At 34.3% G+C, this 13,337-nt stretch overlaps 1 protein-coding gene across 1 annotated transcript in view; it reads left to right on the forward strand.

Moving 5' to 3' along the window:
* TMTC2 (transmembrane O-mannosyltransferase targeting cadherins 2) overlaps positions 1–13,337 on the forward strand; it is a 251,582-nt gene that overhangs the window by 213,662 nt on the left and 24,583 nt on the right. The window contains exons 10-11 of the mRNA XM_062584900.1: positions 3,931–4,045; positions 10,612–10,675. Of these exons, the coding sequence (XP_062440884.1) occupies positions 3,931–4,045; positions 10,612–10,675 (179 nt within the window). The remainder of the gene's footprint in view (positions 1–3,930; positions 4,046–10,611; positions 10,676–13,337) is intronic.

Genomic DNA, 13,337 nt, shown 5'->3' on the forward strand with positions numbered 1-13,337 from the left:
TAATGGTGTAGCTGAAGTCCTAGAAAAGCAATTAACAATAATCAGCTTTTAGCTACAGCATACTGCAAAACAGTTGCTTCTACATAAAAGTAAATAGTTATTCTTAAAGAGTTATTCTAAGATGTTGTTCTAAATTATACTTCTTGTAGAAATCTAAAGCCTGCAGGAATTTCAAAATATTTGTGATAGTATATTGATCTTAGAGGTGAATTCTAATATCTTAAAGAGGTCTAGTATTTGTTGCTTAAGGGTACTAGTAAACTGTTAATATTGGTTTGAAATAGTTCCCAAGAATGTTATATTTTTGAGAAATTGCATGGATGAAATAAAATAATTTTAATGCTTTAATAAGTGAATCTTGAGTTAAGAAATTTGTTGAATATGTCAAATAAAGTAGAATGCATCCATTATATAATATTACTTTACATGTTAGTATAGTTGTAAGTCCCTGTAAGATAACATCTGTGTCTGAAGTTCAGTGCTGAGATATGTTCCATACTGAAAATCAGAAATATGGTCCTAGAGAGCTATCTCTAAAACCTTTGAATGATTGTGGTCTGAGACAACAATGAGAGAATGCCTCTTCCCTCTCCCTCCCTGTGGAATTAATAGCCTTATGAATAGCTGGCTTCTTTTGTAAATTTGAAGCTGCAAAATATTTTCCCTAAATGAAGTATATTGATTTTGTCAGAACGTTCTCAAAGATTCACTGTATCTCTAAGTCTGAAAGGTTATGTCCTCTTTCTTCCCCCTTACTGACTGTATAAAGAGCACATCTGCTTACTGGTGACTCATTCTGCTGATTGAGTGCTTTCATTAACAAAGAAACCTTCCTGTTGACAGTTTAAGGTTAGTTTTCCTTGCCCTGGACCTAAAGATTAGGGATACTGCCTTAGTTCATTTGTTGGCAGAGAATTAATGAACAATTGGTTGAGCTTGTTTTTAAGGATTTCTCTTTTAAAAAAAAAAAAAGATAGCAGTTCAGCCCAAATCAAGAGATCAAACTGTCTGTTGAAACTGGTAGAAGTACTTGTATGAGAGAGGATTTCTTCTATACATAGGAATTTTTGGAGTCATATCTGAGTTTGTCCATTTATATAGCATGCCCTGATGTGGTATGACAGAAAAAAAAAAAAAAAAGGTAGCTTTTCTGTACTTTCTTTTTCTCCCTAGGACATCTCTATTAATGGCTGAAGCAATGGCTTCTAATTCAGAAGACAAATTAATTTATAACGCAAACTGTTTTGATGTGTTTTCTTTTTTGTTGTTTTTGTTATTCTGTGTCAGAAAGCCTTTTTGGCAATAATCTTTTCTGGGAGACAATGCATCCTAATGCATGGAAAGGTGGCACATAGCTGAATATGGGTTTAACTGTAGCAAGCAAATATTATGCCATGAATGCAGAAAGGCAACAGAATGTTTTTCCGAGACATTTTGCAGATCTGAATAACTAAGACAACAGATAACTGAGTAAATCTTTTATCTTTCGCCAAATTGAAATGTATCTGTGGAGAAAACAAAAAGCTAGGAAAACAGTCTTTCATCGCTTTTGGTATTGAGATTATGAACAGTAGGAGGGATGGTTCCCAAGCACTTCTGGGTTCACTACACGTCTGCAGACCTTGCTAGCTCTGGTCAAGTGGATTTTCTGCATGTGCCTATCACATATAGGTAACAGGGAAGGTATGAGCCTAGGAAGCAAGCAAGAGAGAAAAAATCTGTCTCCACGAGAGGAGGTCATTTGCTCATGGACTGTTGCTCCTCAAAAGACTTATGGCCAGTGACGTCCATGATCATTCAATTTCTGGTTGAATGATCTTACTTTATAGACTAAGGTGAAAAAGGAGGGATGGGATGCTGGAAGGTATAATCACCATACTTTAATGTAGCTTTTCCAAATACAAGATTATGTAGAGGCAGAGGCTAGACAGCTGAAAGCCTTTGAAAAGTCCTTGATGAAAAAATAACACATTTTTGAAATTAGGTGCGAAAAAATCATTATAAGGAGTAGAACTTGAGCACCTTCCAAAGTTTTTTTTCTTCTTCAAAGGAAAACTCATTTTTTATGGAGTTTTACTAGTTGCTATGTGTTTTTCTTTTAAAACTACTATACTTCAGTTAAAGTTTGGCTGATGCTTAATTATTCATTATTTTCAGTTTTCACTTGGTTTAAGGATTGATGTCACTAGGGACATGGCCTCAGCTTTTTTACATTTGCCCTTTGATATCTGCCGTTACTACTTTGTAAAAATACAGTCACTTGATATTAGCTATCTTTTGAATTGACACAGAATGTGATATACTGTAAGAACTGCTGTAGGAAACTTGTAAAACGATGCCTGTTGTGAGTCTCGTAGGGCTACTGAAATAAGTGATAAAATAGCAGCTCATCAAGGTATACGTATATAATCGTTCTGTAGCAAAGCATCCTTTATAATCTAAAGCTGAAGAAATTATTTTCCCATCAACCACCACATTAAGCCCAGTGAAGATTACCAATTACGCCTTAATAATGCAGAAATGTTGCCATATTAACTTAGTAATTTAGAAGGTGTAAAATCAAGTTCTATCAAGTAGTACTTACTACAACATTTGTACCTAAATACCTAAATGAAACATCATATTAAATGATATGGTAAAGTTATAGTTTTATTGCATCTAAAGCAACCTCTAGTGCAGCATTGTCCTCAGATCTGAATTTATTGTTCAGCTGCAACATGTAAAGAACAAACTCAGAGTATGGACCGTCTGATTGCTTTCTTTTCATTGCTTTTGGTGGAGGTAACAGACTTGTCTGGCTATATGCACAAGAGCCTGGCATCCCTGTTTAGGCCAATGGTAGTGATGGTGGCAGAAAGAGAGATTTTCTGCCTGCAGGAGAGCACACCTGGGAGTTTTGTTACTCTTGACAAGTGTGTAGATAATCAAATCTCCTCCGATTCCTTTAGTCAATAAAACTCTCTTAAATGTTTTAAGAATGAAATAAGTAAGGCATTTTGAATAAAATGTAGATCATATCCTTGCAATACTCAGGAATCTATGCTGGGGAGAAGAAAAACAGCACAAAACAACAACACCTCAGTCAGCTCTCATTTTGAAAGGAGAGAAGCTGAGAAGCATCCGTATTTTCTTCTCACTAATATTGCAAAATAAAATTTCCTGAAAAATTACAGTGTGTAGTCTCCCAGAAAATGCTTTCCCTTCATAAAGCAACAGGTAGACCTGTGCATCAGTCTGCCATGTCCATATTATCTGGAGGAGATACAGATGGAATTACAGAGTGATAAGAAATTGATGTAGTAATTTAACTCTGTTTTACTTTCCTGGCTTATTCTCATCATGGTTTGCTCACCAATTTTCTGTTATTTCCTTTTGAATTGCTTCTTGTTACTGAATTTTGATGTCTGAAGTTGTGGGAATATAACTTGTGTTCATATACAAAACCTAGAAGAATTTGAGAATCTGATTATTGTCATAAAGCTTAGATTATTTGATTTTTGAGTAATCCATGCCATATATATTGTTTAATCTGGTTTTGAGATATGCTCTTAAAATGGGAATGTGGTTTTGTGTGGGCTATTTTATTTCGTTTTCCTTGAGGAAGTGAAGGTTAATGTATGGGCAGAAGGGCAGTTTCTTTAATGGCAGACTACTCAGAGACTGGGGTATTATTTCTTGAAGGCTGAGTTGTACTGTATCATTTTCACTATTCATATATATCTTCTGCAAATATTGCGGCTATTACCAATCATGTCTACTGCATTTTTTTCCCTATATTTACTATCTTTTTAAAGATACTGAAACACAGAGAAGAGCAACAAATGACCAAACACTAAACCTGGGGCATCTTTTAAAAATTCTTTTCCTGGCTATATTGTCTGAAAAATATTTTTTTTTTCTGTGGGTTCACATTCACCTACTCCATTGCAGGTCAGTTCCTCCTAGAAGAATCCCGCCTGATAGAAGCAGCTGAGATGGCAAAGAAAGCGGCTGAACTAGATAATACAGAATTTGATGTTGTTTTCAATGCAGCCCATATGCTCAGGTTAGTGCTTTTACATCTGCCTTACTTGATATTCTCCCTTCTTTTCAGGGAAGTCTCTACAGTCTTTGCTTACATGGGGTTTTTTAAACCCCAGTGCCTGTTTTGAAAAATTCATTAGTAGTAGTAAAGTAAAAAGAACTGGAGTGAAACTTTTGCACAGTTTAGCACTATCTATTTTTAATTTTCTGTGTGTTAACTCATAATTTATTACCTTCGAAATTTCTGTTGTTCACAAGGAGGTAATCCTTTTTGCTGGCATATGAGAACAAGTGTCTCTTCTTTTCTGAAGAGCCTTCTGCAAGATTTCCTGTCTCCTAATTTTTAATGATTTAGGACACATAGCAACTGCAAATAAGAGACTGTAATTTTGATCTGGCTTTAACTAGATAATATTGAACATAGCTGTTTTTTTATTAACATCAGAAGGGAACATTATGATAACCATAAACCCATATAGTCTCAAACTAACAATAACTTTGAGACACAGGAGCAATTAATGTTATTATCAGAATCTATGATTTAAACTGTAGTCTCCTCTTTTGTTCTCTTATCTGAATAGAATAAAATTGTAGGCTTTTTGCTTTTGAAGCTGGCACACCTAGATATTCAGTAAAATTAAGGTTCTGCCTGAGCAGTATCATTAAACCAACGTTACAATAATAGGTATCCACAGTGCTTATTTCTAGGATAACTATCTAATTATTATCTATTGCATACTTAACAGGTATAAGAACACTTGATTTCATTTAGGTTATATTTATATTTAGAAAATGCCTGAAAGGAGAATAAAAAATATACTTCATTAGCACAAAGCTGTTATTAGGATTGTTTCTCTAATGAAGATTTCTTGCTTGGCTGTTTATACTTTTTAACGTTTAGAATATAAAATAAAAGGAAAAGGAAAGAAAATAGTATTAATAATAGGGTAGAATCAGCTTCAGCTGAGTGACCTACATTTCAGAGTGAAAGTTTCTATTCTAGGATTTTGAAATAAGCCCTAAAATGCCCTTTGAGAAATAACTCTTACATTAGGAAGGAAGCCAGGACAAAAGGTTCACTGATAAACATTAGATCAACCTCCAAGAGAAATATGAGTTCCTTTAAAGATTCTTCCCTTTCTCCTGATTATATTTTAAACATTATCTTCTCAAAATAGTATTCATTAATTTCAAACATTTATTTTAATGAATCAAATTCATAGAAATAAGCATAGCAAATTAGATATGAAGGCATGAATCCAGAAGGGCGTAGAGTGCTAGCCTCCTACGAATTTCAGCGGTGAGACATGGAAGATAATTTAATAGTATACAGTGCCATAATTTTTCGATTTTTAAAAATATGGTGAAACAGATCAAATAAAAAGGTTGATAAATACTGTTCTGAAACCAAGATTAATACATCTCTCGCTTGCTCTGTGACCACTGAGTGAAGTAGCTCAGATCTTGAAGGCACATGTATTTACATCTATGTATATGGGTATTTTTTATTCAATCCTCCAGCCAGATCTGTGCCAGTGTAACTTGCATCGGTCACAGATATCCAACTTGACCTGATTGGGATTGGGCACCTTTAGGTGGTTTTGACCAGCAATGAGCTCAGTGATTGTAAGGTGCATTCTCTATTTTAACTGTAGGCACAAATCAAAACCTTAAAAAAACAAAGATACAAAACCTAGAAACACAAAACCTTTAAAAAAATGCTGTTGGTTTAACTAGTGCTCCTGTGGGAATACCCAATTCGTTTGATTTTTCATTTAAATGTTCAAGTTTCTTTGTGAAGGATCCTAATGTCTTCCTAATGGAGTCTTAGCTTGTTTTGATGATTTAGCAAGAGTCTGGGTCGCAAAGTTAAATTCAGTGCTGCCAAGTATTTGCTGAAAAACACATGTGTTATGATCTGGCTGATTGTTGCTAAAAGACTATGATCCTACCCTAAGATCCTGACTGGTGTTTCTGCCTGCCTTTGTTCACTGTTTTATCTGACAATTTATTCAATATATTGTTTGTATAATAGTCACCAGACAAACACGATGTAGGTTCATATGTTAGTACAGAGCAGCTATAAATCTGTCATGAGTTTGTGGGACTTCAGAGGAAGCCGATTTTCAAGATATTTAGAATGACAGAGAACAGAGATGATTCTGAAAGAAAAACAGATATAAAGAATACAAATAAGGAAAAAAATAAGACAATACGTAGACTGGCATAGAGTGATACGGTACAGGTGATGCTAAAGAGAATCATAAATGAAAGGCTGAAATTATTAAATATAGTAGTTTTATATAGGCAAGTGACTGCTAATCAAGTACTATAGAGAGCTATAAAAACTGACTGGCAAGTGGGTAAGAATTTTGAATGGACTGAACACCTGTAAGGGAAAGAAAAACATTGTATTACGGTAGTTAACAAGGCATCAAAATGAGTTAACTGTGGTGAGAAAGGATAAATTTTTAAGGTGTCTTGTGGATTAAGAAGAGACAGGAATTGGTATCGATCTGGATGCTGAGCTAGGTGTCCAAAATGACAGGGAGGTAATAACAGCAAAGACTTTTTGTGTAATTTCTAACATTTTTCAGACCAAATAATCTTGCAAGTGATATACTGCAGAATTAGAAAGATATCATCTTTGTCTCCTATCATACTCGCATTTCCAGTTATCCCAAGGAGCATCACAAGATTTAGAAACATGCAGACATTTCTTCAGAATTGCAGACAAATTCTGTAGAACTGGGTTTACAATTGCTTTAGATCGAGAATGATCACAGACTGTTTCCAAGTATGAATTATTTTTCTGCTCTAGTGCTAAAATATTTTGTGTTTTTATTCCTTTACTCTCTAATCAAAATGTTTAAATTAAAATGAAGTCTTAATAAATAAATATTAATGAGCTTTGAAAAATTTTGAACAAAGCATGTACTGCATTTCTTTTTCTCTTTTCTCTTTCTCTTTTCCCATAAGTTTGAAACAGCATTGTTAACTTTGTCCAAAAGCAATAGCTGGATTTATAGAAAGCCTGTTCTTAGTTTAGTGGGTGCAGAAAAGAGACTTCTGCTCCTTAGGCAGGTCCTGCAAAACTGTTTACGTCCTGTCTTTGTGACCAATTCTAGCAGCTGAAGCCAAGGGGGAAAAAAAAGTTTAGCTCTGCTCGCATTGTTAAGGGACCTTCCCTGTTCTAGTTACACGAACATAGTTATTGAGTTTTTGCACTGCTGACTTCTGTAGAATCCTGATAACGCAATGCCAGATGAATCGAATCATCTGCAATGGGAGTGAGAATGTAGAATGAATGTAATTAATTTCTTTGCGACAATCTGGTAACTTTTAGCTTTCACAGTACTCACTTTTAAAAGTTGTTTTTTGTACCAGATTTACCTTTCAAACAGCTTCATTCAAGGGTCATTTTGCCCTTCAAGTGGTTCTTCTTAAAATGATAATTGTTTGTGTGTGTTACTTTTGTAGTATTTACTATGCTCTTGCTTATAGCCTCAGTTTTTGAAGCCTTTCAGGAAAGCAACATACTTTTTAATGGCATGTGATGAGCTATATATTTGAAATAGTTAATGGCTTTAGTGACTAAGAGGAATCACGTATTAACAGTGTTAATTTTCACTTTCTAGTAGTATGCTGCAGAATAGGTTTCTGGTAATGTAAGGCTTATATGATTACTGTGAGGACTGGCAGTGTAGTGGGATCCCTATACTAATTAGAAGGAGCAAAAGGGCTTAACGTTGTCTCCAAATGAGAAGAAGCGTAGAGAGACGAGCTTTGCTTTAAAGCACGTTTTGTAGGAATAATTAGGTTCTTCATACTTCGGTAGGACAATGGGTTGCTCCGGGCAACACTCATATTACGTGGAGTTATTGCACATTATTGGCTATTTGAAAACAGAAATTTAAACTAGAGCCATACTACATGACATGATCTTTATTTTGTCATGAATTTCCCTTGGAGCATTTGGGCTCTCCAAATTAAGTTGCCTGTTTGAACATGCAGTGTAATTGCCGGCTGTCATAGGCACAAGCTCACCCTTATCTTACTGCCTAAGCAGACTTAATTCACTCTTAAATTATTGTATGTGTGTTTAAATGTATACATGCACGTGTATGCATGTAATTCTATTACTGTTACACAGCAGAAATGTGGGTGAAGGATTGCATATATGGAATCTGATTATGGTTTATTGTGACTCAAAAAAATCCATTAAGAATCAAAATTCTGTATTTTAGAATAGGAACCTCTTGAAGAAAAAACATCTTTTTCCTAGCTGGAATTTCATTTAAAAATCAGAAACAGGAAGTCTGAGGCTTTGTGCCAATCTGCCAGTTAACAACATCCCTTTCCCAGTCAAATATTTATGTATCAAAACCAGTCAACATGGTCATTTTCTATTAAAGCAGTGTTTTCTAGTGATCAATATAAATGTAAAAAGAATCAAACTTGAATTCACCTTGGGTGTCAAAAAACCTAGGAGTCATGTATTGTAGGTCTGGAGGCTTAGGTTGGAGGATATGAGAGAGCAAAGTGAGGAGACATTTTTGTCCCTTGCAATAAGATTAAAAGCTAGGTGTTAATTAGTGGAATTCAGATGTGTTTTCAAGGCCAGTCCTCATGAAAAGATTTAGGAAAAAGGTTGAAATATAAGTTAAAATTATGAAAAGGGCTCTATCTTCCCAACTTCTCCTTGCTTCCTTTTTCCTCCTTTTCTATTGCCATTTTTTTATCTAATGCTTTATTCTGCTGTGAATTACATTTCCTTTAGTAGTGATCTTCCATTGTTTGACACTGATCCAGAGCCCTTTACTGCTTAGTGGCATAGGGTTACTGCAATTTCCTACCTCTATGCCTTTTATTTTTCTCAAGGGAAAGCCGTTCCAGGCCTTAACATAATGAATTTCTAGTTTTGATTTCTAGTGAAAATGTGAACCAGAATTCTGCTGCATCTCAAATAAAGGAATTGCTCCTGAATGTCCCAGTAACGGGACTTGCATTTTCCTGACCAGATTAGTGTGGTTTACATTCATTTGTATAAACCATTTTTAATAGTGAACTATAAATTCAAACTGATTTTAACTTGGAAATCAATGATCCACATTTAAAGATGTATTTATGGGAAGAATAAAAAGCAATACATTTCCACTGGGTTAAAAGGGGACAGGATTTTAATTTGTTCCATGTTCACATGCCAACAGCACTTCTTTTTGAGGTAAAGGGTACTGTCTGTCTCTGCCTTCTGGGGAGGGCACCTTGTATAGGTACAGAATTTCACTGCATTCAGAAATACTTTCTTTCCTGACAGTTCAGCATAAAAAGAAGAAGAAAACACTGTGACATGTTTAGTTTGTTATGCCTTTTATTAGGTCCTTAAATTCAGAAGTTTGAGTTTTGATCTGTTTTGTTCTTGTTCAGTAGTTTCAGGTGCTGCTAATGCCCAGCAGGAGTGATTCAGAAGCGTGTTAAATTAATGTTTTTAGACATTCAGTCATTTCTAACCACTTGAGCCACTGAATTGATACATTTGCAAAGTAATGTCTGGGCTTTTTTTAATACCTAATGCTTCGTAGAAAAAGCAATTGTCATTTTTTTCCCTTCATTTGAATCATTATTATGATAACAGGGGAAAAGTGGCCTGCTGGGTAGTCCTGCTTGATTGTTCATATGCATCTAGCATCTTTCTTGTGACATTTATGTGATTAGCTTATATCTGTGAGCCAGTAGCCAAAACGAAAAATGAGAGGGAAATTGAGAAGCTGGAGACAAAAGAAGAAGGTAATGAGAAGAGATAAAAAAGGACCTGATGAAACAAACAAAAAAAAGATTTAATTTCTTTGGCAGTATACTGTGTTTTCATCCAGGTATTATACCGATACCTGAGGGAATGAAGAAATAAACTTGTAGAAATTAAGCTCCTGGGAGAGTGTCATTGGCATCTATAATAATAAGGAAAAGGAAAACATGGATTGGTAGTTGTTCGTACACCCAGAAACTGATCCCATTCTCCTTGGGTATGGGAGATCTAAGTTAAAATATTCTCTCAGTCTGATGTGAATAGATGTTGAAATCTGAACTCTCTCTTCCAAATGAATTCTGTGAATCGTGGAAACACATTTTTGAGAAATCATTTTATTCACTGCATTCTTTTTTATTGAATGATAGTGTTCTTGGGGAGGCACAAAAACATAAACTATATTATTTATTGACCAACAGCTTCATAATGTACTTTTGAAGTATGACAGGTTTTACAAAAACTGGGCCAGATTTTATTTTGGTGAAGACTTGCATGTCTCCAATTTTGTCCCAGATGAGTATTTGGTCTTCTGCATTTCTGTCTAATGTATACTAATACTGTTTCAGAACTGAAAAGACAATTTAGAAAGAGGGTTTTGTTAGATATAAAGGATATTCTGAACTACAAAAGTATTCTAGGTTGAGATACTTTGTGCTTGTTAGGCTAATATCCTTAAATGGTGAGGAGTAATTGCAGAATTTTGATATTATTTTTAAATATGCCTTCTTTTTAACTGAAGAAAAATGAAGTTAACTGTACTATTTTTTTTTCTGTCCTGATAGACAAGCTAGTCTCAATGAAGAAGCTGAGAAGTATTATGAAATGGCAGCAGGATTAAGACCTAATGTAAGTACTTTCCTAATGCTATCCATTACTTAAATTGATGAACTTGCTACAGTGCTGAATCCTTTGTGTTGAGGAGAAACTTGTTGCTGGAGTGGTTGCCCTCTCAGCCTGTGCTGTATCTGTTCTTCTAATGGGTAAAGCCATTCATTTGTCAAGCCAATCACTGTTCTTGCAGATTACGTTAGTGTAATATTCTAGCAACACGTTTATTAACATACTTCAAAAAGATTTCTATTTTCAGACATATTTATCTACTTTTAAATATAGTTTGGAAAGGTGGTTCTTGTACTATCTCTATTAACTAATAAAAAAGAGAATGAAAGTCTATTCCATGATCCACTCTATCAGGCATTTTAAATAATACCTTTATGTCTTTTCCTATATGGTGAACTTCTGGTAAGTATTGTTCTTCAGTACGCTTAAAGGTGATTTTACCTGAGGTACTTTGCTGTTGTACCGTTGACAAAGATAGGCTTGTCCTTCGACGCGGAAGTATGTAGGATTATATGCGAGTTCCTTTTTAAAAAAGAAGAGGAAAGCTAATACCCAGTTTTATTATATGAGGATCCAAAGGAATTAAATATTTACTTTTTACTATTTCTTACTAAATCTTATAATTTCTTTTCAATTACCTTCGCACTTTGGGGTGTGTGTGTTGAGGGGGGAACACCCATAGATACAAATGGGCCAAAATTTAGCTTGAATATTTAATACTTTGTCTATGTAATAAATGAAAGATAGAATACATTCCTGTCAACAGAATTCTGTAGTGCTAAACTTGAGGTTACATATTAGTAATTTTAGTCAAAATATATTAGAAGACAATACACAGTTTTAAGCAAAAAACTTTCAGGCCTAAGAACCAAAACCAACCTAAGTAAAACTAGAAACAAGATAACAAGATAATTTTAAAAATTATAATTTATTCAAATGAAATTAGAAAGAACTTCCATCTCTAAAAGGGAAAAAACACTCAAAATCTCAAAAATATCTGTATTTCTTTGATTCATACTTCTTAGGATAACATTTTAGAAATCATAGTTCTTTATACTTTCAGTAAGTCTGTTTTCTTTTTTTGACTGAATATCTAAATATTGAAAGAATATCCTCAGAGTTGGTATGGCTAGTGTTTTCTTCTCTGCATTTCATCATATTCTCAAAATGTTTCTAGGAAACATTTTGTTCTTATATAACTGCATATAAATATGGTAAATGTGTAAATATGATATGTATATAAATGTGTAAGGTTTCTCAGAGACCTTCAGAAATGACTGAGGTCTTCTATCTCATAGTGGTAGTACTCTAAAATTTAGTAAAGCGATGTAAAGCTTATCAGCCTAGGAACATAGTAAGACCCAAGTATCCTTTTTGCAAGATAATATCATCTCAACAATTTATTATAGCTCATCTCAACAATTTGTTATAGCATCTACTATAGATACTTACTGAATCAGCACAACATTTGCTCAATTTGGACTGCATTGCACAAACCATTATCACCATTGTACTGTGGAATTAAATAGGAGGAAAAAATATTTGGATGTAATGGGGATAGCCCAGAAGTAGTTCAAATTAAAAACCATAATGCAGTATGTATTACATAGTCATGTTACCTTAGTACTCAGATGCTTTGCTAAAAAAAGTGGGTCTTGGTGCAGCTATTTCTTACTATTTCTTAATTCTGTTTGTCGGACCTGAGAATTTCTAGTATCAAGTATTCCAAGCAAAACATGGTTTTAATATTAAATTACTATGATAAGGTGGTCATCTTCTCACATAAAAAATGTGAAATTTTACTAATAGTGTAAGATATAAATGATTTAGAAGTAGAAAGCATCCTCCCTGCCCCTCCTTGCCTTGCTGAAAAGGGTTTATATCCCTTCTGCCAACTGTGAGGATTTTTCAGTGTTTTATTTTTTATAGAAAATTTGCAACACTCTTTTTCAGATCATCAGTCAACCCTGTTCATAATTCTTAGCTCATTATTCAACATCAGAATAATTTTTCTCTGTTTAGAAAAAGTTGTATCTTGATATGTAATTATTATGTACTATATCAGAAAAATATCTGCAACTTGATTTTTAAATTAAAAGCTCATAAGTATTGATGTTCAGCTTTTTAAAGAAATAATTCCACTTTTATCATCTTCAATATAAAGCTTCTCATCTTTAAGCTTTTCTAAGTTTAACTCACTAGGTAAGCGTCATATACATGGTTCATGACTTATATTTTAATGATACAGAGTGGGAAAGATGTATCTGGTTTTCACTGGACCTGTCTAGAATACCAATTGAAGGAAAGATTGTCATGTTTTCCATACAGTTTTGTTGTTTTATTTTTATTAACTGTCCAATTTACCATAATCATTTCAGAGTGGAAAGAAAAGAAGTCACTCATAAGGAGATTTTTCTAGGCAGTGAGTAATATCATGTGGATGTGGTAACACAGAAGCTCCCAACCTTTCAAGGGAGGACAGAATACAAATTAGCTGGCTGTAGTGAAATCCTGTACACTTAATAGCTACATCTGTACTGGTAAATTAAAAGTGCCCAGAGCTGCTCTCCAGCAGTAAGCCAACTGGCCTAATGGTCAGAGATGCTGCAAGGGCCCTGGCCAAAGTGGTGTAGGACCCATTCTAACAGCTTGAAAATGCAGATAACGG

Source organism: Rhea pennata, chromosome 1 (assembly GCF_028389875.1).
Source record: "Rhea pennata isolate bPtePen1 chromosome 1, bPtePen1.pri, whole genome shotgun sequence".
In the NCBI taxonomy this organism is placed as follows: domain Eukaryota; kingdom Metazoa; phylum Chordata; class Aves; order Rheiformes; family Rheidae; genus Rhea; species Rhea pennata.